Genomic DNA, 27,032 nt, shown 5'->3' with positions numbered 1-27,032 from the left:
TTAAGGACTATTCATTTTGGAATACATGCTTATTCGCTTTCTTGCTGAGAATTAGATGAGAAGTTTGATACAGCATTCATATCTGAGAGCCGGAAGTCGGCTAGCTTGCTGTAGCCTAGCTTAGCTAGCGTTAAATAGTTATAGTATAAATAACTTGTAATTTCCTTTTGTCTGGAATGAACAAATGGGATACCATGTGTAAATTAATGAGCTTTAGAGGTATAAGTAGGCAGTGTTTTTTTCAATTTAGAGGGAGCCAGGCTAGCTGTTCACCCTGTTTCCGGTCGTTATGCTACAGTAACTTAAGCTAACCGCCGCCTAGCTTCAGTTCCATAATGCACAGACATGAGAGTGGTATTGATCTTCTCATTAACTCTCACCAAGAACAAGAATGAGACTATTTTTCACAATTGAAAAATAACTTTACACTATTCCTTTCTTTATCAGGCAGTCATATTGTAGCATTTCTCCAAAAAAAACGTCTCACAGCCCGGTCATATACAGGTTTAATTTTTTAGTTCCCAAATATGAGAGTACATTTTAAAATGTAAATACTTTAGCATTTGCCTATTGTGGTATGTTCAGTTTGTTTCACCGGTTGATAGAACATGTAGCCCTGTGGTGGTGTTATTGGGTTTTTAGACTGGTTTCCCTTCTCTCCCTGGCACTTCATCATTTCCTGAGTTCATATCATAGACAACATACTACATGAATGTCTGTGTTTATCTGTGTTGTTGTATAAGTATCTGTTTCCTAGAGATGTTATTAAGGCTCTGTAACCAGAGTGTGTGTGGGTGTGTGGGTGTGTGTGTGGGTGTGTGTGTGTGTGTGTGTGTGTGTGGGTGTGGGTGTGGGTGTGGGTGTGGGTGTGGGTGTGGGTGTGGGTGTGGGTGTGGGTGTGTGTGTGTGGGTGAACTTTTGACCGTAGTGTCTTCCTGTGGCATCAGACAGGAAATAGATCGGTCCAGCACTATCCGCTCACAACAGCAACAACACCACCAGTGTGTGTCTTTGTGTGTCTTTGTTTATGGCCATGAGATGCAATAATGCGAATATCAAAATATTGTAAATACAACAGTTTATGGTTTATTTAAGAAGGGATGTCACAGACTGTTACAGTTGAGTTCAGTTGTTTCTCTCTCTGCTGTAGATGATTAGGAAGGTAAAGGTGGTGATGCTGATGATTCTCATGACTTTAACATGGGTTGAGTTGATGATAATAGCTAATGGCTGCATAATGGTAATACTGACGAAAGCCTCTCAGCACGTCAACAAACCCTCTGGAATGTTCCATCTGTTTCTATAACACAAACTCACTGTAAACACAGTTGACAAGAAGCTCTCCAGCCGCTTCCTTAATGGAGAGAAAGAGCCTGTTCACACTCAGAGCCAACATGGTTTTCTTGTAAACTTTCTAAAGGAATTGAAGAAATGACAATTATTTCTCTACCATATTTAAACATATTTATTGTTATGCTAATATGATTCCAACTCAAGGTTGACTTATTAGCTTTTTCTGGAGCTGTTAACCATATGACATGGTCTTCATCAGCGGATGGAGTTTGCTCTGATGTCATGGAGACGGGTCTGTTGACGTGGATGCTCAGAAGAGACGATTTTATCCATAGTACTTTGAGAACTTCTCATCCGCTTTGGCTTACAGTTAAGCATGCGACTTGTGAGGCATACAATTGGAATGTTAGCACTAGAGCTTAGTCATTTTGTGTCACTGGTATAACCAATGGGTGTTTTTAGAAAACGTGAAAATGTTGAGTCGGTCGATCTGTTCACCACTTTGGAAATATCTCAACAACTATTGGATGAATTGCTATGACATTTTTGTGCAGACATTCATGGTTCCCACAGGATTAATCCAAATGTCTTTAGCGATCCCCTGACTTTACCTCTAGCGCCACTATGATGTTATTATTTGAGGTTTTAAAAAAAATCAGACATTCATGTTCCCTTCAGGATGAATTGCATTACCTTTGTTGATCCTCTGACTTTTCCTCAAGCAGCATCATCATTTTAATCTCTCCTACACTTGTACTGTCACCCAGACCAGTGACAATAAGGCAGGCTTTCGTTTAGTTGCTGTATTGCACATACGTTGTCATTCCTGTCATTCATGTTCCCAGAGCCATACGCCCAGGATATAAACAATACAAAACATTGTAAGAGATTGGTAAGGGATATCTTAAAAATCTGTTCATCCACTGTGAAGATATCGATGTCCAAAGTCAAAGTCAAGAAAACTGTCGGCAAATTTGAGGGTTTCAAGCAGATAACATACCAGGGGCGGATCTACAAGGGGGCAAGGGGGGGCAGCTGCCCCCCCCACTGTAGGGCCTTGCCCCCCCCAGCTGCCCCCCTAACTTTGGTGTTCAAAAAATTGTGCTTGTAAAAACAAACTGCTACTATGTCCACAAGCTTCTTAAAACATTGAAACAAACAATTAAGTTATATTAATTAATAATAAATAATAATTGTAGATGTAATCTTAGCCCCCTGCCCCTCAAATACTTAGCTACGCCCCTGCGTCAAACGTGCAGAGCGGCGTTCGCACAGTCTGGCTCGCAGACAGCGAGTCTGCTGCGGTGTGGTGGCCCTGCATCGGAGCAACCGAGCTGCCCCCGAACATCATATGGGGGTTCCCATGTACCGTCTTCCCCTGCCACCCTGCCAAGATCTCTCGCTACCCCTTTGCCACACCATGTAAAATGTTCTAGATCCGCCACTGTAACATACGTAGGCAGTAAACTATGTGGGTAATTAGAGCTGCAAAGATTAATCGATTAGTTGTCAACTATTGAATTAATATCCAACTATTTATCTATTAATCGGTTTGAGTTAAAGACAATTCTCATGTTATTTTTTCTAGTTTCTTCATTCCTCTGTGACAGTAAACTGAATATCTTTGAGTTGTGGACAAGACAAGACATTTGAGGATGACATCTTGGGCTTTGGGAAACACTGATCGACATTTTTCAACATTTTATGATATTCAATAGACCAAACAATCGATCAATCGACAATGAAAATAATTGTTAGTTACAGCCCATGTGTTCAACATATTGACCCAGTGAAACATACATTGACGTTTTGACCTAGGGAAAAACATTGCTGAGAACATAAAACCCTTTGAAGGTTCTCCTTAATATGTCATATTAATAAGATATTGAGCTGATGAACATAGGACCCTGAGAACATAGATACGCTCCCATCTGTTTTGCCTTGTAGTAGCCCATCACAGCTGTTTTGGAGGCTGGATGGTTTCAAGCTTATTTACGTATGTTGTAAATGAAAAGTTTGGCCTAAGAAAACATTCTCATATCTCCCCTCCCCTCCCTATTCTCATGACGTCCATAAATTCTGTGAAAATGACTGCACCAAATGTATGCTGACATAGTCACAGTTATTCTCAGATGTACATTTACTGAAATCAGTATTGACTCAGCTTCCTGCCAAACTGCACAGGAAGTCTAGTATATAACGTGCATAGCTAACTAGATTTGAGACCCGAGGTCATGTAAAACTTGGTGAATTAATCATCCCTCTGTGTGAGAGAGCGGCTAACTGGTTCATCGTGCCGGCGCTGATCTATCACATGGCCTCCAACTTCCTGTCTGCTGGACAAGGCAGACACTTAAAACTGGGGGGTTTGTGATTATGATGACTTATAAAACTAAAATGTTATTATCATTTTGAAATGTTTCCAACACTGGCCTCTGATACTGTTCTCTCGTACAGTAGAGGTTCACTTAGCAGAGTAATGAGCTCCATGCTGCCTCACAGTCCGAGCAATAACAAGATATCAGTTTGTAATGGGATTTCAGGTCTGTTTGAGTTTGTGTCGGGGGTTGCTGGGCATCTGCTGGTGCTAAGACGTGAACGTTTTCAGCTGACTGAAGTGGATGGCAGAGCAGAACACTGGAAACAGCTGAGATGCCTCAGTTGAGACTGTTTGGATTGTAGCAAAGGATTGGACTGGAGATGCATTTAGATCAGACTGAAGTGTAACATACCTTAACAGCTTAAGTTTAAATAAGCAAATTGAAGATTGTCTCAACAATTTAAGAAACACTACACTGTTTAACTTTTAAGGAGTGAAGAAATGGATCAATGTATGATTGTATAAGGCAGTGGCTTGTTACAGGCAGAGGGGGGTGGGGGGTGGGTGGCTTCTGGGGCTGAATGTTTTCTCAAAAGCCCTGGATCTTTAAGGCCGACTTACTGTCTTTCATAGGCTTTAAGCTTGGTCGGTTTTAAAGCTACAGTGAAGTTATATATTGGTGTAATATGAAACTAACACTCCAAAGTTACGCAAAATTTTGGAGAGGGAAAAACTGGCATGGCAATGTTTCAAAGGGGTCCCTTGACCTCTCACCTCCAGATATCTAAATGAAAATGGGTTCTATGGGTACCATCATGTATTTATAAATTGTTTGCAGATTTTTAGGTTTCTATTATCACATTGCTTGAAAAAAAAGTGCTAATAGCTGCCGTAACTGGGAAGCACCTGGTAATCTTTTAAATAAGCCTGTGCAGTCCTGTGTGATTTCAGGTTACACGTGCCAAGCCACTTTCACTGGCAGTCACGACACTCTCAAACGGGACTTTAATCACTATGTAATCCAGCGAGGGATTAATACAGCTACAAAAGGTGTCATGGAAGAAAAAAACTATTTCCTGCTAAAAAAAATTGGTTGTATGCATTATTGTCAGGCAAGCATGAGAATCTTCCCTCACCTTGAGCTTTTTTGGAATTTTTCAGTGTTCTGCTGAACTGTGTAAATCAATCCAATTAGTCATGTTATCATTACATTATTGCACAAATGTTTTTTATTGAGGAACAGTTTTGCTCATCTATCTCTCTCCCTGTCTCACAGCAGTGACAGCGCTGCCATGGCATCGGGAGCTCCAGATGTGATGGCCAATCAGGAGTCTGCTGATGTCGTAGAAGAGTGCTCAGGTAACAATTTGATTAAATGTTCATTTAAAAAGTGAAGAAAGCCACTCTCTATGTTATTATAACAAAGTAACATATCTTCATTTCACATGTTTCTAGCCCTTTCCTTTTTTTGCTACAATCTGGCTTTTTTTGTGGTTACATTTATAGAATTGTCAACTAATCTCACTTTCCACTGATAAGAAATTGCATGATTAATTGACACTGAGACCAGCTAATTTGGATCGTCATTAGAACCTCGATCACCTTCACACGCCCCAGCTTTTCATTCGTATATTCACGAATATTCTGTGGCCAATGTGACCACAGCCATGATGTGCAGAATTTGTAATTTATTCATGTTGTTAAAACAAAACGGCAGATTATTAACAAAAAACATTTGCAGCGTTTGAATTTCTAACATTTGAGACACCCAAGACTAGATTAACTAGTATTTTCAGTGACATGGATCTATCTGCTTATGATGCACGGGCAAGTTTGTGTGTTTAAGTTCAAATATTCTAGCAGTACATGAAAGTCTTCTGAATCCAAATACCAGAGATGGGAGTAAGTCACACATGGGCAAGTCACAAGCAAGTCTCAAGTCTTAACTTTCAAGTCTCAAGCAAGTCTAAGTAAATTTTTTTGTGAAAATCAAGCAAGTCAAGTCATAGCATTGGTCAAGCAACTCACAAGTCAAGTCATACAAAAGTTTCCATTTTTAAACAAGCCAAAGACAGTGGTTATGAACTGCTGGAGTTTTATTTGCATTTTTTCCTACTCAATATTCAAAAGACATTGCGTCAAAGCCATATACATCTGAACAGTTTAAATTTATACAGATAAAAGCACAGACTAAAATTGATATTAGGCCAACAATAACTGAACATACATATTTGTTCAATATTGGTGAGTGAATGTGTGTATGTGTGTGTGTGTGTGTGTGTGTGTGTGTGTGTGTGTGTGTGTGTGTGTGTGTGTGTGTGTGTGTGTGTGTGTGTGTGTGTGTGTGTGTGTGAGAGAGAGAGAGAGAGAGAGAGAGAGAGAGAGAGAAAGAAAGAGAGTGCAGTTTGTGTTGTGTGTGTATGTATGTATGTATGTGTGTGCCTAGTTTTATTCGCTCTTACCGCCACCTTGAACAAAGAGGGGAGGGTGTGCTTATTCATGGCCCAAAACTGAAGGGAGTTCTGTCCATCACAAACGTCCAAATAGTGGTTCAGCTGAATATGGAGACTGGAACCCGAATCTCTCCCGATTTGAAGTGTCTGATTAAATTCTACGTGGTGGTGGTTGACGTCGGACATTTTTGTACTGCAGACCTTGCAAACTGCCGTTCGTTTCTTCTTTGCCTGGTCAGATGTGTAATCCTTATATCCAAACTTTATTATTTTCGGTGCAGAGGGATCCATGACGTTAAGTTACTAGCTGTAGCCAGTCTCGTTTACTGCAGGTCTGCTGCCGCGTGCCGCAACATTATATCAACAGGTTCCCCCACATGCAACAGCACTAAAATCGTAAAGTTAACTCCTCCTCAATATCAGAGGGAAAAAATATATATTTATTAAACAGAAAGTCAACTCATTTCAAGTCATTTGACTCAAGTCTAAGTCAAGTCTCAAGTCATGAATATCAAGTCAAAGTCAAGTTGAGTCTATTATGAATGTTTATCAAGCAAGTCTCAAGTCCTAAAAATTGGGACTCGAGTCATGTGACTCGAGTCCTCCATGTCTGCCAAATACACTCTCCTTATATTCTGTGACCAGGACCCAATTTGTGTACATTTTGCAAATATCGGGGATCTTACTCATAGACAGTTTAAAAAAAGGTGGAAGGAGCTTTCGGGTCTGAAAAGTGAAGCCAATGCTGAAATGTCTTAAACCTGCATTCTATCTAATGGCCAGCAATGGGGCCACTCCACTAGTTGCAAAAAGAAGTCCACTTGCTTAGAATTCTGTGAGATAATGACCCTACCAAACTAACAAGTGTATGGCCTCAATCACTACTTTCAAGTCTTCGTCAATAAAGCATGATGTTCATTTAGTAAATTTATGGTCCCATTTATTTTAAAATAGACGATAAAGCAGGGGTTTCTTAAGGGTGTGGCTACATGATGACCTGCCGATCAGGTCAAAGGCTTAATAGTCTTTCTTTGTGTTGGCATTCTAAACTCCGGTGGACTTTGGTTAACTGCTCCTCAGATCTCTGCAGGGTAAATCCAGACAGCTAGCTAGACTATCTGTCCAATCTGAGTTTTCTGTTGCACGACTAAAATAACCTTTGAACGTACACATGTTCCACCAAAACAAGTTCCTTCCCGAGGCTATTTTGCAGAGGCACCATTGCTCTGTCCAATTGTGATTGGTTTAAAGAAATGGTTTAATTCTCTCATCCCGGAATGCTGTGTGGACTAGCCAGACCTTCCTTCGCAGCGCTGTGGAGGAAGGTCTGGACATGCGAGAATACTACTTTCAAGCCTTCATCAGTGAAGCATGATGCTCATTTTGTAAACTATGGTCGCATTTATTTTAAAATAGGCGATAAAGCACAGGAAGCTTTGGGGCGTGACTACATGATGACCTGCCGATCAGGACAAAGGCTTAGCAATGTGTATCCATGGCACTGTGTACATTTAAATAGCCATAAACTTGTTTCCATGTTTTTGTCTTTGAGCGTTGACCATCTTGCAGTGTGTTTTCAGTTAACAATAATAGTCATATTTTGGACACCTGAATATGTCTTCTTCAGCTTTCAGTTGCAACTTGCTAACCAAGCTAGATAGTTAGCCGGGTGACACGTGTCAGCTGGTTGAAAATCAGCAAAGCTTCCCTTTTAGCGCAGAGCGGCTTAGCACTCCTCCCCAGCTCCATTCTCTGGTCACTGCCTGTTCCAACAAAACAAGATGGCGAGGGCCAAGATCCCAAACTTAAGGCTTCAAAAGACAAACCAGTGAGTGACGTAACAGTGGCTACGTCCACTTCTTTTATACAGTCTATGGTCTCACTTAGTAGGAACATCCGCAAAGTGGTAGATTTTAATTTGTGAAGCTCTGCATTGTGCTATAAGGTCAAAATAGTTTCTCAGGAACTGCTGCTTTTACCTAGGATGACAATAAACTATATTTGTGTCAGAATGGGTGGGTAGTACTAGTACTGTATGAAAGTCTATATCATATCAGCAATGCTATTATGTACACAGACACAGCAGAGAAGATCAGGCCAGCTTTAACAATCTAGATCTCCTCGCTGCTCTTGGCAGGAAATGAAGGAACAGAGAAAGCTAGCATCATCTCTCTCACACACACATACACAAAACCCAGATGCACACTGTCTATACAGATGGATATCACACATGCTGCTGATATAATGGGAACAAGGAAGACGTGCATTGGGAGGTCAGGGAGGTGTGTGTGTGTGTGTGTGGGTGTGTGTGTGGATGTGGGTGAAGCCACAGCAGGAATTTTAGCTGAGGCACTGGGGATTATTAGACAGTGCAACAAAGTGGAAACAGTCTTTCATGTCTGAGCTTTACACTACATCTAAACTAGGTCCTCTTTTAATTCTGTCACTTCAGTGAAAATCTATTATTGCAGGACTTAAATAAGCACAAAACTTAGCGATACAATAATTGCGAGCTATAATTTTATAGTGACATCAACCTGTTCTCTTAGATATACATACGAATACACTGCAGAGCCTTCTTCATCTCCCCAAATGTCCTTTATCATCTTCTCCTTGCAGTGAATGGACAATGAAATGCTTCACAAAGTAAAAAAAATGTGCTCTTAGAATCTGTATTATTAGGCAAACAGCTCATAATAGTATTGTAGTCGAGTCACCAACTGTCGAGTCCGAGTCAAGTCTCGAGTCCCCAGTGTTAGAGTCAGAGTCCAAGTCTGAGTCACCAAAGAAGAGTCAGTGTCGAGTCACCATTACCTGAGTTTGAGCCCGAATCGAGTCACGAGTCCAGAGTCCAGGGAATAGCTACTTGAGTCGGACTCGAGTCCGAGTCCAGAGAATAGCGACTAGAATACTCCATCACTGCCTGTTACACATAAAAGTAGTCAGAAACACCTGAGTCCTGTTTCATGAATGCTCAAGTCCGACTTCATAAATCCTTGGGTCCAAGTCATCAGTGCACGAGTCCAAGTCAAGTCACGAGTCCAGTGAATAGCAAATTGAGTTGGACTTGAGTACTCAATCACTGCCTATTACACATAAAAGTAGTCAGGAACTCCTGAGTCCTATTTCATGATGCTCAAGTCCGATTTCATAAATCCTCAAATCCAAGTCCAAGTCATCAGTGTACAAGTTTAAGTCGAGTCCAGAATCCAGAGAATAAGGACTTGAGTCAGACTTGAGTCCGAGTCCAGGACTCAAGTACTCCATCACTGCCTGTTACACATGAAGTAGTTAGAAACTTCCGAGTCCTATTTAATGAATGCTCAAGTCCGCTTTCATAAATCCTTGAGTCAAAGTCATCAGTGTGCGAATCCAAGTCGTGTCACGAGTCCAGAGAATAGCGACTAGAGTCGGACTTGTGTCCTAAGTCCAGGACTCGAGTACTCCATCACTGGCTCATAAATACAAATAGCGCGTTTTACTCCAGCTCCCCTGACAATGTACTGTACATGTCCAGACCCAAAAACAATGTAGAGAGGTTTTAGTTTCCCTCTCCTTCTCCTCTTTCTCACTCTGTCCATGGCATTGTTTCCCTGTCGAGGTTACCATCTTCTCATTGTGTAAGCCAAGGTCAGTTCCCCTTAATATTGACCTTAGACTGCCTTGAAATTCCCATGATGTTATTTTTAATATGTATGTGTAGTCATGTTTGTAACTGAGAGAATGTATATTGACCTTCCATTGAAGCAGTGGCCTTTGTCAGCTCTCTTAGTGCAGACCTTTAACTTAATAATGTATTGTGCCTAAAATAGTACACTAAATGGCACCTTCGGCTGGTGTTTCCCCCTGATTTTTCATTTTGGCAGTGCAGAAAGGCCTCTGAAGCATCATCAAAAGCTGGTTGGAAGCTCCTCAAGTAAATATAGCAGTTCACTTAAAGGTCCGGGCAAATAAATGGAAAATTTGCAGCCAACATTTTTTCACAGAAACTGTGAAGTTTGATGAACTCATCAAAATAATGTTACAGGTGCCATATTTAGCCCTTCATGCAGACAGTTTGTGACAAATAAAATTTGTACTTAATTTTGTGATGTTTTTTCATATAACATATGCCAAGATCTTAAAAAGATGCTTGTACATGTATGTATGATACAACATGTAAAATCTTTAATGTAAAAATAAATAAGCTCAATCTTTTTGTGACATGTTATTTAGTGTATGACCCAAAAATCTCTTTGCACTGGTTCCAGGTTGAGATTCCAAACATATTTCACTGTAATTTAGTTCTAACCAGAAAGTGTATTTTTAGAGAAAGGAAGGAATGCTCAAGGATTCCCCACCAGGAGAAAGACAGGAATGACACAGCTAGTTTATAAAGAATGTGTGTCTTTTTTAAGTCTCTTCTAAAGCATTTTTGTGGCTCAGGGACGTGAATTCTCAAAATAGTTAGATCACAGTTGTTTGTTTTTTTCCACTGCTCCTTCTTTGTTCACAGTTCCTTCTGCCTATGTTTCCCTCTGTCTGCTTGGCATGGCGTGACCCAAATGATGGCTATATTGGTTGGCCAGTTGGTCCAACCACTTTGGTCCGGACTGCAATATATCAGTAACTATTGGAGGGATTGCCATGACATTTTGTTCAGACATTCATGGCCTCCAGAGGATGAATCCAGCTGACTTTGGTGATCCCTTGACTTGTCCCTCTAGCGCCACCAGCAGGTCAAACCTTTTTGTTGCTACAATACCTACTACACTAATGACTCAGCTGGACTTTGCATTTTAATCTAATTAGCAAATGTTAAAGTGCTGAACTGATAAACTAAGATGTTTAACATGGCAAACATCATCCTGCTAATCATCAGTTAGCATCATGTTAGCATTGTCACTGTGTGAATTTTAGCATGCTGATGTTAGCATTAAGCTCAAGAACAGCAAGATTGTGCTTAAAAACAGCGTCACAGAGCTGCTAGCATGGACGCCAAAACAGTGCACAGTGGTTTAGAAGTACTGCTTTCTTGCATGTTTTTGATTGGCCACCACAGTGTCTTGCCAGATGATGTAGAGTTGCGTTGCTGCGGGTTTTGTTTTGCCACAGCCCCGCTGTGCTACCGGACTGCTTTCATTCCAATAAATGAAGAGGCTGCGTTTTTACATGCAGAGCACAAGTTGGTCTGACGTGGCCTTAGTCTTGTTATTAAAACACAATTATAAGGACATTTTTCTTTATACTGACTATTTGAGTTGAATAGAAGACTAAATGTTAAGACAGCCTGTTGAATGTGAGACAGAGAGAGGACCAGTAGGCATTTCAGGTTCTAGATGAGCGCCTTGCTGACTGAACGCAGTGAAAGCACTTTGTAGCTGTTTAAGGAGTTATAAAAAAGTTGTTGAGTTTTTCCACTGCAGTGCTAATGGAGGTGGACTCACTGGGGGGGAGGGTTTACAAGCAGAGGTGTGTGTGTGTGGGAATCTGTCTTTATGTACGTCTCTGTGTAAACACACATCAGTCTTGGTGTGTAGTATCTTCAGGGATGCCTACCTAGGGCTTTACAGCCAACACAGAGCTAATTGCTCAATGTAGAGTCCAGATGAGGGCTATGTGTAAAGATGCTGTGTGGGTAATTGTCTCGTTAACATATCACTGTGCAGTTAGTTGTAAAGAGGAAAAGGTAACTGTAACGGGGTTTCAACCAGTTTTCTTTAATTTTCTCTCTTTTCTCAATTGTCTTCACAGGAAAGAAGAAGTCCAAGTTCCAGACATTTAAGAAATTCTTTGCCAGGAAGAAGAGAAAGGAGCCGCCAGCCGCAGGAGCAGATGCAGGGCTTAAAGCCAGCCAATCAAGTGACAATGTCAGCAAAACATCCGAAAATAACACGCTCACTCGATCAGAGAAGGATAAGGGCTCTGGGTAAGATCACAAACACACACACACACACACACAGACACAGGTTTGTGGCACTATCTTTGTGGGGACCCGTCATTGACATAATGCATTCCCTAGCCCCTTACCCTAACCTTAACCATCACAACTAAATGCCTAATCTTAACCCTTACCCTAACCCTAACCATAACCTAATTCTAACCCTAATCCTAAAACCAAGTCTTAACCCTCAAACAGCCCTTTAAAGTTGTGGGGTCCAGCATTTTGGCCCCACAAAGCTGTCGGGACCCCACAAGTATACTGGACTCCCGGTGTTTGGACCCCACGAATATAGTTAAACAAGCCCACACACACACATACATACACAAAAACACGAGTTAATGGCAACACTTTTACTGAAACATCAACACAGTTACATACACATGTATTCTAAGGGCCTGTCAACTAGACTAAAAAAAACTTCTATGTGGTTTATTTGGGAAATGTTTGATTTAAGTGCTACACTTTGCGTCTCAAATCTGCAATCTCACCCATTTTGCTTCACATTAAGCTTTATATTTGTTAGAGAAGGTTAACAGAATGCCTCATCTAATTCTTTCTGTTTGGACTTTGAACTGTCCTCATCATATTTTCTCTAAGTCAAGTCATTCCAGACTACTCCAATTTCTTCCACCACAGTAGTTTTTACTGTACATGCAGCACACGATTAGTGTTTCCTTCATAATTGTATTTGTGTCAAAAGCCTTTTAAAAAGGCGTTTAGTGCATCATGGTACACTAAAACCGAAGCTAATTAAATATATTTTGGTGGGTTGGCAGATCATTAAAGGAACACACCGACTTATTGGGACTTTGTCTTATTCCCCGTATCCCCCAGAGTTAGATAAGTCCATACATACCCTTCTCATCTCCGTGCGTGTCGTAACTCTGTCTGACGCACCCACCGCTAGCCTAGCTTAGCACAGATCCTGGAGGTAACTGGCTCCAGCTAGCCTACTGCTCCCAATAAGTGACAAAATAACGTCAACATTTTCCTATTTACATGTTGTGATTTGTATTGTAACAGTACAAATAACAAGGTCACATGAGACACAGCCATCTTCTAACTGTATACAAACTGGGAACTATATTCTCAGAAGGCGAAGCACTGCAACTTCTGCTACTTGGGCGGAGTGATTTGCTCACAGCACCTGAGAAGCCCCGTGGTGAGGAGCAGAGAGTAACAACGGTGCTTTTCAGGTGTTGCGTAATCACTCCGCCCAAGTAGCAGTGCTTCGCCTTCTGAGAATATAGTTCCCAGTATGTATACAGTTAGAAGATGGCTGTGTCTCATGTGACCTTGTTATTTGTACATGCTGTGACTATACAAATCACAACATGTAAATAGGAACATGTTGGCGTTATTTTGTCACTTACTGGGAGCAGTAGGCTAGATGGAGCCAGTTACCTCCAGGATCTGTGCTAAGCTAGGCTAGCGGTAGGTGCGTCAGACAGAGTTACGACACGCAAGGAGATGAGAAGGGTATGTATGGACTTATCTAACTCTGGGGGATACGGGGAATAAGACAAAGTCCCAATAAGTCGGCGTGTTCCTTTAAGGTGAGATGACCCATCCCAATGAAATATGCATTCAGTTCAAGCAATGTCAACTTGTTTTTTTTTTTTTCAAAGATATGCTCAAATGTTCCAGTGTTTTATTCAGCCACCACTTATTTTACACCGCACGCATTTTTAACGGGTTCATCAACAAAACACAGACAGTAGATGCAATGTGTCATTGTCCTGCAGCCCAAGTTTTATGTGTCTACCCAACTTGTTGGTGTTCCCCTTGTCTATTTAGGCAATCTTCTCTTGTGTGAAAAGGATAGAGATAATTTAAGAAAGGAAGATCATGTTTTAACATCCATCTCCTGTTCTCCCTCAGCTGGTGCTCGTGGCTTCCTGTTTTCATAACAAGTAATGGAATGTGTCTTCCTGTGGACAGTCCTAATTTCCTTTGTTTTCCTAGGCTGTGCCACTTCCTGCCTCGTCTACTCTGGACTTTTCCTCGTTGTCACAGGATATACTGTATCTGCTCCAATTTTATTGAACTTTCCCCTTATAATCATTAGGGAATACGGTACAAAGTGGTTGGACAAAAAAGAACATAATAAGATATTATTGATTTATTTTAAATGATTTTCTTTGACAAAAGAAGAGAATAATAATATAGGGTAAAAAAAAAACAATGTTTTAAAATCTACTGACCCATCGGCGACTCCCAACATCCAGTTCTCTTTATTCTGTTTATTATGTTTTCGAATCTGTGAAACAGCACTTTCTGCTTTGTTTATTTCTTCTTCTTCCTGTTTCCCCAAAGGTCAAAGATCAGCCTGGGCAGCAAGGCCTTGTCCCACGACTCTGTCTTTGTTTCGGACTTGTCGGAGGCCAACGAGGCTCTGGGGGCATCTCAGGACAGCATTCACGGGAAAGTGAAATCACTACAGGTAAATAGACATTAACAGCCTCCCTGGTTTTTTGGTTTGAGATACTGGTTAACCAGAAAAGCCTAGTTTCAGTATCTCTGTCTTTTCCTGGAGAAATAAAAAGTGTCCCTGACCTTTGACCTGCCTGTGGAGACGGGCAAGAGAAAAGAGCCTTTGACTGCAGGTTAATGACGAATAATAGACAAATAAAGAATCACTGTCTGCGTGTTTGGGAGTGAGAGTGTCTATGACCCTGTACTGTTCTCAGCTGTCATAAGCAGTATTTATCAATAAAGGAGTTGATAGAGAGAGACAGAGCGGTACCAGCTGATCTGCTCTATGTTTACTTTCTATATTTAGTCAGACGGGCCGAGCTGATGCGTATCACAAAGGGAGGTTAAAATGAAAGCGTCTGTCAAAGCAACATGAAGGAGTGGTTGATGAAAAGAAAAGCAGACAGACAGAACAAATGTCTGTCACAACAACAGGCTAAAATGGGAAGACGAGAGACCCAGACAGACGGACTGACCTTAAACTGCTCCACTGAGCGATCCTACAGGGGAGTGAGAATTAAACACCATCTTAGGGGGGGTTTGCTAACTTTGGGCTGTAGCTACAACACAGAGAAAGTGTTTAGTTTGGGTCTGTTTGCAGATGAGACGGCAGTCACACAGTGTGTACGGGAGGCCAGCAGACAGAAAGACACGGGTGATAACAATCATTTATAAAACAATTTCACAAGCAAAACTGCACAAGTATTTAGATTAGCTCGAAATAAAACCTTGAAGGTACACTGATTTGCATAAACTGACTTTACTTTGGAAAACAATCTGATGGAGATTTACTTACCTTAAAGTGCCCATATTATGCTTTTTGGCTTTTCCCCTTTCCTTTATTGTGTTATATATCTTTTTTGTGCACGTTATAGGTTTACAAAGTGAAAAAGCCCAAAGTCCACCCCAAAGGGACTTACCATCTCCAACAGAAAACACTGTTCACAAACTGCTCCAAACAGCTCTATTGTAGTCCAGCCTTTACTTCCGTGACGAACATGCGTCACTTTGTAACACACGTTATAATGCTCGCCTAGCTGCTAGCATGGCACTCCCTCATACTCTGCAGCTGACAAGCTAGCAGTACTTACTGCGCGTGTGCGACTTCCAACAAAGATGGAACAGAAGTGAGATGCCTCACTCTGTAGCTAAAACAGAGAGCTCATCACACAGGGTGAAAAGAGGAGCTGCAGCAATGTGCAGTACAACAAATATATGGTGTTTTCTGAAAATTAAACTACATAAAGCTATTCTGGTATAACCTCTAAATACAATTATGAACCTGAAAATGAGCATAATATGAGCACTTTAATCCTCACGTTGAGCTGCCTGTTTGATAAGCAGAATGAGGCGGCTCTAGAGCCAAATATAAACACACTATGTAGGGATCAATATTTTACAAGGTGCATTGTTATTAGACCATAATGCACAGTGCAACACTGTAAAGTGCATATGACATGGTGGTCAGTGACTTAACCCTTGTGTTGTCTTCCCGTCGTTTAAATAAAAAAAAAAAAAATGTCAACGTTTCTTTTTTCGTTTTCGACACTTGTCTTTTTTTTCCGTTTTTGTCACTCTATAAAATAGTATAATGCTATAAAATAGTATAAAACACCTAAATTCAATGAAGAGCATATACTTACTTGTGAAGAGCGTTGTATGGAACCATCCGCGTTATTTTCTTTGACAATTTGGTTGAAAGAAACCCACATTTTTGATGTAGAAACTTTTTGAAAATGGGTCAAATTTGACCCGAAGGCAACAGGAGGGTTAATATAATGTTGGTGTCAGTTTGTAGATATCCCAAACAAGGCCATACAGTGGAGGTAATTACTGTATTCCAAATCCACCCCTGTAAGATATGTTTGACTTGCTACCAAACATCTGTATTATACTGTATTTGAAATATTTTTTTCTTAACATTTAATATATTTATTAACTGTTACATTCTATTTTCTGTAATTTATCTCCCTGCAAAATACTACTTCAGAGCCCTGTCCACAGTGCCAGGATATCATTCTGATGGTCCCATAATGGTATCCTCAATGGTAGCTAACAGAATCAGACTTTGCTAGCACGTCCTGTAACAGTTGTGATATTAATATTCACTAAACAAAATCATTTGACATAAATTGGGCAGAACACAAAAAAAACAAAAAAGAAAGATGAGAAATAAGAAAAGAGTAAACGCCACCTTTTCACAATTTTTTTCAAAATGCTAACGTTGTTGTTTGCTAGTTTTTGGAGGTCACAACTAATGCTTTTTTTTCTCGAATTAAGTCTCATTCATGTGAAGTTATAACACAACAGCAATACGAAGATATATGTCTAGACAACAACATTTTGTACTGTTTTATACTCATTTAGTAATAAACCGAAATGTTTGTGCTAGCAAGTTGAGCTTCCTAACACAACTGCTAATGGTGAGATAAGCTATTCCTATGTCTTTTTTTAGTTGGAGCTCCTCTCTGTTTCTCAGTGTGTTAGAGTTACTGTAACAATATTTAAATATCAACATTGAAAACTCCAGCGTTCGTGTCTTGATGTCAAGGTCTTGGTGTGTACCTGTGTCCAGCACGGCTAAAGAAAAGCTGTATTGTCCAGTGTTTGCTTTGCACCTTAGTCCTTGAGTGACTTTTGCAGGGCAACACAGGTAACAGGCAGATAACAAGTCTGTTAGTTTGAGTTTCTGTGATACCTGCACAATACACACGCACACACACACACACACACACACACACACACACACACACACACAATCAGTCTCTGTTAATCATACTCTACACTAGTAGTTGGCTCTTCTCCATCTCTAAACACACATACACCTGGAAAACACCTTCATTCCTGCTGTATTATCTACAAGTGCGGCATTGTTTCCAGGTTTTTGATTCTGATTCACGTGTTTTAAACAAGCGGCGACCTCCGGTGCTAAAAAAATATAGCCAATGCAGAAGTAGTCTATATCGACAACATTTAATTTACGGGATTGTTCCGGAGGTTCTGCTGGATGTCCCTTATTTTCGGCCAGATGTCCGTCACCTTCCGCTTTCTTTGTGTTGGCATTCTAAACTCCGTTTGATTCGGGAAACTTCCTCCGAGCTAGAACTGACAATCAAATTATATTGATAGTTTTTTATATATAAAATATATAAAATTCTCATTATACACTCGACAGACATTTTATCCCCATAGAACCCCATGTTAAAAAACAGCAGAAATAAAGAAGTTTACAGCCTGCTACAAAAAAATGGGGTTTTGGTCTCTAATAGCTCAGTTCCCCCTTCATAACAACTATGGGGGGGGGTATGCATAATTAAGGGTGTGTCGCTTTGAGTAGCAGGTGGGCTGCCATCACAGGACGTGAGTACCAGTGGTGAAACGTAACTGAGTACATTTACTTAAGTACAAATGTTGAGGTACTTGTACTTTACTTGAGTCATTTGTTTTCATGCCACATTCTACTTCTACTCCGCTACATTTCAAAGAGAAATATTCTACTTTTTACTCCACTACATTCATTCATCTGACAGCTTTAGTTACTAGTTACTTTACAAATGAAGTACGTAGTTTAAAAATTATTTATTATTAAAGAGCCACCAGGAGCCGCCCACTTTGAGCTTCATTTTGGCTCTTCAGAAACCTATAGGGGACATGACAGAGACTACATCCATACTTTATTCAGTCTGTGGTTTTGGCAACACATTCTCACACCCATCGCATAAAATACAGACGCTTGGTCAGGTGCCTTTGGCTTTGTTATTGACGCTAAAAGTGTCCTTTAGCGTCAGATCTAAACGCGCTTTATCTAAACGCGCTGGGTCGGGACTATTGGCGTCACTTTTGACGCAGTTAGGTTAAGGAAAAGGTCGTGGGTGGGCTTATAAAAAGGTACGTTTCCATGACACGCAGGACAAGAACGGGATAGTTGGGTTTAGGAAAAGAAGAACAGGACGGTTGGGTTTAGGAAAAGAAGAACGGATCGGTTGGGTTTAGGAAAAGAAGAACGGGACAGTTGGGTTTAGGAAAAGAAGAACGGATCGGTTGGGTTTAGGAAAAGAAGAACGGATCGGTTGGGTTTAGGAAAAGAAGAACGGATCGGTTGGGTTTAGGAAAAGAAGAACGGGACAGTTGGGTTTAGGAAAAGAAGAAAGCGACGGTTGGGTTTAGGAAACATGACACACGGGACACGATCCCTGGTCTCCTGGGTGAAAGTCCTGTGTTGTTTGACCCATCCACCCCCCCAACCAACCTCCCTATGCGAATTTTCGGGCTTTAATACTACTTGCTTCGTTTCTGACGCTGACAGCCATTGCCCAAACTAGGGATGTACCGATCAGGTTTTTTTGCCCTCGAGTCCGAGTCATTTGATTTTGAGTATCTACCGATACCGAGTCCCGATCCGATACTTCTATAATAATTCAACTTTATAATACCTCCAGACCGCAGACATACTCGCGCTTCCGTGTTCTACTTTGCCGGCATTTAACCAATAGCGTCTCTGCAACAAAGTGATGTCATGCCGCACGTGTTGCTGTTTCTGTCTGGAGTCAAAAGGGTCTAACTCTGTGCCACCGCATAACTATAGATGTGTTAAAAAATAATGAGAATATATATACATATATATCCGAGTCCTGATCGGAAGGTAACGTCAGATTCCGATCGAGTCTGAAACCACGTGATCGGGCCCGATTTCCGATCACGTGATCGGATCTGGACATCCCTAGCCCAAACGTCCATATTTTACAAGTTCGGAGTGAGAAACTGGTTGGTTTTGGACATACAGTAGAGGACACACACATATAAACACAAATTTGTTTTTTTTCCTCTGCAGCTCCAGCTGAAGCAGGCCATCAGACTGGGCTCTCCTCCGTCCCTCATGTGTGTGAAGAAAACGGATGATGCCGGAACCGTGTCCGAGGATGACGGCCTGCCCTGTAGTCCACCTGAATACACGACACTTCACACGGCCATGGTAACACATATTATTGAGTGATGTCCCACTCTGTAGTCCACCTGAATGCTATTTGCAAACAGCACTGCTAACACTCTCATTCTTTCTCCTCTCTCTGCATCTCAGAATCAGGCTCAGAGGAACAGCTCCATCAGTCTGGAGGGAACAGAGAGTGACGACGACCAGGTAAACAAACACTTTATTTTTGTGATTAACAATTTTTAATTAGATTTTTTAACCATATACAAAACATACAACTCACAACATGAACCAATATCCCCCCTCCCCCCCCTTGTCATCACCACCCACCCAGACAAAAATCAAGAAAAGATGACACAGTAACTACAGTATTGCAGACCATTCAACAAAATTAAAATAAAATAGACAATAAACCATAAAACAAATAAACATATGTATAAATGACAACACCATAAGCCCATCATACACGTCTCTCCCCAGCACAAAGCTTCCTAGGAGCCCTCCAGAAAGCTCAGGTACTTTCCCCATTTTCTAGTGTAGACATCCAATCTGGCAAACCGTTTATATGACATTTTTTCAAACGCCGCCACATTAGGCATCTCACAAGCCCACTCCTGGATTGATGGCCCCCTTGCATTCTTCCATCCTCTTAAAATAATCTGTCTGACTATCATCAAACTAGTCTGGAGCCAGCTTCTTATGTGCTTTTCCACCCTAAACAAACACTTCAGAGAGCACTCATACTCAATAAATGTCAGACATTGTCATTTTCAAACTTGTGGTCTTCGTACTCGACCGACCCTGACTCAAGTGACATCACTTGAGCTAATTTATTAGACTTCACACAGCTCCTTCTGGAGACACAAAAGGCTAAATCCACTTCTAAACTCCAATACGTGGTACTGTTATAAAACAAATAGCCTCCACAGAACATAGTGAAGGATTTCCCCCGTCACCAGCCAAACAGCCATTTAAGTCATCTCATGGTATGATAATGTGCCTAATAAAAGGACCTTATATAGAGGAACCTTCAGGCTGTGTGAGTGTGACATTTCTCCACATGTGACTGATGGTAAAAAACATCTGATGGTCCAATCTAATCACAGAAACACAACTAACTTCGTGCAAATTGAACGTCTTCCCTCAGTCTCTTAAACCCCATTCTTTCTTATTCCTATCTTTCTCCCTGTGTATTCTCTAATTGTCTGCTGAGCTACACTGTACTGTATGTGTTTGTAGTTCAACTAATGCCCCTTGGTATGCCCCAAATGCTCCCTGATGGCACTGTCAGTTAAAACAATTCACTGTAGTAACTTCTTTTCAGCTGCACACTGCCAATTGGTGATAAGGCGAATGTCCTAAAAAAAAAAACCTCTATCCATTTAGTCTCGCTGGGCAAAAAGCACAGTCAGCAAAGTATGACAAATGAGCATTTAATGATAGTGCCGTTTTAGCAATTTCAGAAGGGGTTATTTTCCCACTGAAAAAACCCACAAATGGCCCACTACAAAGACATGCACACAAAAAAACCTGAAAATATCCCTTTTTAAAGTGCATTCCACACAGGAATGTGGTCAAGGAGGACTGCAGTGACTTATGAATTGCAGTCAAAGTGGAGCTTGAGCTTGAGCTTGACCAACTCTCTGAGAACTCCCGACAGACTTCATGGAGATACAGAATGTTTAGATTTTTTAAATTCTGAAAATGAACTTGGATTTCATTGCAGGGCTAAATGCTATTGAGCTAGACAACATGTCTATATCAGTCTAAAATCAGTCTGGGTACTTGGGTCTGGGTCAGTCTGCCTTCATATTTACTGTAAATAGAAAGAGTGCAGGCTTAAGTTTTAACTCTGCATGTTAAAGCTGCACTAATGAATATTTTTTATATGAATTATGTGCAATGAAAGTTGTTTCTCATGACATGAACCCCCAGAGAATTACAATCAGACTCTGTCCTGTTGTAGTGCCTTTCAGTTTTTTTTTAATTTCCGGCCCACAACTTCACTGTTCTGGTTCACTCACGCAGCTCTTATCAGTGTTGTTTTCAGCCGCAGCCAGCAGCTGTGTTCTGTGAAGAAGCTCTGATAAACACACTGTACACTATCGTCTACCGTCTATAGCTGGAGAACATAGTGGAGCATTTAGCAGTTAAAGAGCCAGATCATTTGATGATGATTTGAATTTGGTGTAATTTAAAGTGTAGAGGCTTCTTAAGTCAGATTTTGTGTGTCCACCTGAGGATTTAACGATCTCCTGCAGCTCTGATTCAGACAGTAAATGCACAAAGATAAATGCATCTGTCGCACAGTAAATAGCTGTCATGTGCTTTGTGTGTGATGCTCAAAGATGGACCTCAGGGTGTGTGTGTGTGTGTGTGTTCAGAGTGCATTCCAATGGTTTCTCTGGCAGTCACCGTGTCTGCTCGTAGTTATAGCATTTCAATTCTGCCTCAACCCACCTCTCTCCCTCTCTCTCTCTCTCTCTCTCGCTCTCTCTCTCACTCACTCAAACACACACGCAACACATACACAGAGACCTGAAAACTCCATAAACAGAAATCTAGAATTGGATCACATGCCTCTAACTGTCACACAATAACTCAGTGTAGTTATGATTTTTGCTCAAAATCAGACAAACGGTCAGTTCAACCAAATAATAAAAACATATCATATGACCTCTGGTGGGATCTAGCCACGCAAATAGTTTTGGTTTCATTTGCTGATGTTCGGAGATTTTCATCTCTGAACTGCTGCCACCAACCCGAAACAACTGGTGCTCAAAGCATCAAAAATGAGTCATCAGTGTATCTTTCTGTAAACAAGTCACAGACCTCAACGTGGAAAGTTTTTTAGTAGAAAATAGAAATGAATTCTGTCACCTGAAAACTGCCACTGTACTCCTTTAGTTAGTCCAAGTGTGTGTTGACATATCCAACTGTAAATAATTTGTACTCTGTTAGGGTTTTTTCTTAAGGATAATGGATGGGAAAAGGTAAAAACCTCTTTAAGATGTTTATGTCAATCTGTCAGAGGATAGAGAGGGATACTTCTCCAGTGAGGACAGAGAAAGTGTTGGTCCTGCAGATAAGGACAGCTAATATTTATACAGCTGGACTCCCTCCCTCTCTCTCTCTCTCTGCTGGTGTTGCTCTATTCACTTTTTTATCTGCTGCCTTCATTTTTTAAGGGAAAAACCACCTTTTATCACAATCAACTTTACTTGTGTTCTCAAATGCCTGAGATGAATTTCCCCTGTTAATACGTTATTTGTGAAGCTCCGTCCCCTTGTCTTCCCAGTTGTCCTGCGCTGCCTCCAGCGGAGCGCTGAGCCCACTGGTGGTCCCAGGGGACTTCAGTCTGCCGGCCAGTCCCTTCGGCTGTCTGGATAACTCTGCTGCCAAACACAAGCTGGGCCTGAGACACAAAGCCTGCAACAGGAGGAAACCTGTCTGTGTAAGACATTCAGACGCATACAAACACACTAACATGAGCATGTGTACTCTTATTGCCTTTATTTAACAGGACAGATTAAGATAGGGAAGTGGGAGAGAGAGGGGGATGACATGCAGCAAAGTGCCATGGGTTCGAGTTGAACCGGTGGCCACTGCGGTAAAGACTAGGTATATTGGCCGCACGCTCTACCAAGTGAGCTACAGGGCACCCCCATTATATGTGCTTTAAATGATCATTCTGGTTTATTACAACTTGGGTCCTGTTTTCATAGTTTTGGCTATAGTTTCTTCTGCTTATCATACATTTTTTATGCGATGCAAGAAAGATTTCTGTGCAAACAGACAATAAAGTTGTATCCTATCTTATCTTACTCTCCAAAATTTGGTTAATAATTCCTCTGTTCGCCTTGGTTTTCTCTTCCAAAATAAGGTAGATTGACTGCTCATGTCCCTTGCCCCATTGGACTTCTTTTTAAGGAAGTTGAAGCATTGAGTGACATATCCAGTTCAGCCAGTCATAACATGCTAGTTATAAATGACGATAGGGTCAGCCATAGAACCGGTGTTCTGCTCACTGGCACTTAACCGGACTATCTAACTGTCACCATGACCATCACAGTGGTCATTGAGAATGATGATGTAATCACTAATGTCTCCTGTCCATGCAGAGGCTGGAGATGAAGGCAGAGGGAGACTCTGTGGTGGAGGAGACGCTGAACACCTCCATAACAGAAGCTTCTGAGGAGCTGGAACAACAGAAGACATCAGAAGGTAAGTTAACTTTTTTTTTCTGCTTGATTTAACTTTTTTTTGCCTTTTAAATCAAGGACTCTGCTCGTATGGAAGTCTCTCACTGCCCAATATGAAATCATTTAGTCAAATAGAAATTCCATATTCCATTTCAGTTTGCAAATGAAATATATGAAAATGCATAATTACTCCCAAATTTATAATTAAAATAAAAGCTCCGTTGGCAAATGCTTTTCAGTGTACTCCCGACCATAACATTGCAATAATGACAAAAGAAATTTAATCTGAAATGTATTTTTCATTTTTAAATTTGCAACCTAAATTTAAATGCAATTGCTCTTTTTTTATTTACTGTATGTCCTGATTTCTAATGAAAATAAAATGTCTTTTTCACTTTTATATTGGCTTGGGAGAAATTTAAGAGATTAAAAAAAAAAAAAAAAAAAAGATGCCTGGGAGAGTCCTGCCATTATGAAAATATTCAGTTTCATTAGAAATTAGCTCAAATCAGGACATGATTCAAATTCAACTGCAAACGTTTGTAATTTAGTTTTCAAATGTAATCGTACTTTGTCCACCAATTTTAAAGAATTCACATTCAATTTCATTATCAATATGATAGTAATATGCTAAGTGAGTGCACTCACTCAAAATTATTATTTTGAACTAGATTCAGCAAATTATGCATTTTCTTCTTTTTTTACTAAAAACTTTACTTTAAAATTTTCTCGTAACAGTCACACAGTAAACTAGACAAGACAGCAATTAAAAAAAGGAAAAAACAAAATAAAACACACACACACACACACACACACACACACACATAGGTAGGGCTGGGTATCGTTCAAAACCTTTCGATATCGCTACCAATACCAATACCGTGACTTCGATACCGGTTCCTAAATGCTACTTTTTTTGATACCAATTTTATAAAATCCATTATAATAAAAGAAATTACAACATTACAGCACAAATCTTATTTATGTTTCAGCTCCTAGTATGTTACTGTGCGTAACGTAGAGTTTTTCCTGCGTGTCTCTACGACGTGTAACGTTAGACAGCCAATCACCAAAATTATTAGATCTTGGTAGAATATGCTGCGTGCTGATTGGCTCACTAACGCTGATGAGATTTACTCCTTAGGTATTGAAATTGGGTATTGAATGACGAGGCATTTTTCGATACTCTATACTATGGAGGCAATTCGGTTGGTGCCTGAAAAGTATTGAATTTGGTACCCAGCCTTACACATAGGTGGAGTGCTGCCAGAGTATCAGAGTGCAAGATCAAAGCATGCTCAGATTTAGCAGCAAACACACAAATCAGACATTTAGGTCTCATCAAGCAATATCAAAAATTGTTTCCACACCTTCAAAAAATATTTTTGTGAATTCCTTTTGTTAAAACGAATCTGTTCCATCTTAGCAAATGATGCCTTTTTTAAATATGATCATGAAAATGCTACTTTTAAAATATTAATTTAATTTAATTTGTGTCATACATTATGCACACACACAAATTAAATCATGAATCTTTGATTTGGTTAAATTATTTCATGATTAACATCTGGCAGCCATAGACTTCCATACCCTTTGCTGGCACTGACATCATATCAGGTTGCCCTCTGAGACCTTTGCTTCTGTCTGTGGTCCAGCTGTAAGTGTTGATGAGCTGAAACCAAAGGTGGATAGGGAGGAGGAAGAAGAGGAAGAAGAAGAGGAGGAGGAGGAGCAGCCACAGCATTCCAGACACTCCCTGGTGAGAGATGAGGAGGAGAGGGAGGAGGGAGAGGACGAGTCTGAAGCAGAACAGGATGCTTCTCCCGGGCCGGACTCTTCCTCTCCTCCGGAGCTGTGTCACCCAGACGCCCAGCCCCTGGCCTCCTCCAAGCCCAGCTCCAGAGCCTCCTCTCTGGACAGTCCCGGGTGATTAGACATCATTTCCTCCTTGTTTTCTCCTCCTCTCAGTCTGACTTGTTTTTGTTTTTCTCCTTCTATTGATCTGACCCCTTGATAAGAAACATTTCAAATAGTAGGTCGGTTCTATCTGCCAAAAACTTGGAAGCAGTCATACATGCATTCATTTCATCCCGGTTAGATTGCTGCGGGCACTTTTCTCACATCTCTCACAACAAAACCTCAATAAACTTCAGCTCATTCAAAATGCCCCAGCCAGACTTATATCCAGGTCCAACAGGAGAGAACACAACACCAATTTTAAAATCACTCCCATTGGCTCCCAGTCCGTTTTTAGAGTGGATTTTAAAATTTGAATGATCACTTTTAAGGCTTGTATGGGTTTATAGCTCTAAAACATATAGCTGAACTTCTTTCCCCATGCAAGCCTTAACGAAACCTGAGATCCTCTGCTAGGTCACTCTAGGGGTGTCCCCGACTAAGAATTTCCATAGTCGAATCAGAATTGTCAAGTCTTGCTTATCGTCGACTGATCGTCAAATCATGTGGGTGGGGGATGGGGGGTGGGGCGACCGTCGGTCCCGGATCATGGAAAGTGAAACATAAATCTGTCATGGGGCGTTTGGATTTATTTACCCACTTTAAAAAGATGTATCAAAAGCTGAGGTGTCAAGTAACGAAGTACAAATACTTTGTTACCTTACTTAAATTTTGGGTATCTATACTTTACTGGAGTAATTATTTTACAGCAGACTTTTTACTTCCACTCCTTACATTGTCACGCAATTATCTGTACTTTCTACTCCTTACATTTTAAAAATAGCCTCGTTACTCCTATTTCAGTTCGGCTTGTTTTCATTCCGGCCTTGTCATCGTTCAAAAAAACAAAACAAAAAAACAACCTTATCCAGATACATCGCGCCATCCGGATAGAGTGAATTTGATTGTGGTTGGATGAGACGTATAAACATATACCATTCCGACACCCTATTGGTTTGTACGCAATCGATCGCACCTGTACATGACACAAATCACAAATAGCAGACGTATGTAGCCTAGTACGAAGGTGTCCGTGGCAGAGACTCAAGAGAACTCGAGCGAAATGTCCCAATCAAGCACCAGCGAGGAGGTTGGTAGCCAGGAAGACCAGCCAACCCTTCTACATCCCTGGCCGTACCTGGAAGAATTTTTCGAAATGGTTGGATGCAAAAACAACTCCTTTCGAATGCGCTGCAAGCTCTGCGCACCCAAGTACCACAAGCAAATACTTTAAGTAGTTTTGAAACCAGTACTTTTACACTTTTACTTGAGTAAAAAGCTTGAGTTGATATTTCAACTTCTACAGAAGTCTTTTTAAACCCTAGTATCTATATACTTCTACCTGAGTAATGAATGTAAATACTTTTGACACCTCTGATTAAAAGCTTCAAAGATTTGAGGCGAGACGAAACCGATTTAGAACGTTGCAGGGAAAACGTTGCAGCGGTCTGAACCTGCCCGGAGGCTCAACGAGCGCCCG

General features: G+C 40.8%; 1 protein-coding gene and 1 long non-coding RNA gene across 5 annotated transcripts in view; one reads left to right on the top strand and one right to left on the bottom strand.

Moving 5' to 3' along the window:
• The window catches only part of zgc:66433 (uncharacterized protein LOC321250 homolog), a 67,010-nt gene that overhangs the window by 25,836 nt on the left and 14,142 nt on the right, over nt 1-27,032 (top strand). For 3 of the 4 annotated variants that reach the window (XM_031280077.2, XM_031280078.2, XM_031280076.2), the window contains exons 2-9: nt 4,890-4,972; nt 11,800-11,974; nt 14,306-14,432; nt 19,296-19,436; nt 19,542-19,601; nt 22,693-22,848; nt 23,516-23,618; nt 25,252-25,522. In XM_031280077.2, the coding sequence (XP_031135937.1) occupies nt 4,890-4,972; nt 11,800-11,974; nt 14,306-14,432; nt 19,296-19,436; nt 19,542-19,601; nt 22,693-22,848; nt 23,516-23,618; nt 25,252-25,522 (1,116 nt within the window). The remainder of the gene's footprint in view (nt 1-4,889; nt 4,973-11,799; nt 11,975-14,305; nt 14,433-19,295; nt 19,437-19,541; nt 19,602-22,692; nt 22,849-23,515; nt 23,619-25,251; nt 25,523-27,032) is intronic. The other variant, XM_036005786.1, reaches the window with a different exon arrangement.
• Nucleotides 12,132-26,765, bottom strand: LOC116036530. Its single transcript, XR_004101640.2, has 3 exons — nt 26,560-26,765; nt 21,950-21,955; nt 12,132-12,144 (listed from the first exon to the last, which is right to left on the bottom strand). It is a non-coding gene; the product is annotated as an uncharacterized LOC116036530 (long non-coding RNA).

Source organism: Sander lucioperca, chromosome 1 (assembly GCF_008315115.2).
Source record: "Sander lucioperca isolate FBNREF2018 chromosome 1, SLUC_FBN_1.2, whole genome shotgun sequence".
NCBI lineage: Eukaryota > Metazoa > Chordata > Actinopteri > Perciformes > Percidae > Sander > Sander lucioperca.
The sequence above is the reverse complement of the archived record's forward strand: the minus strand, read 5'-3'. Positions and strand labels throughout refer to the sequence as shown.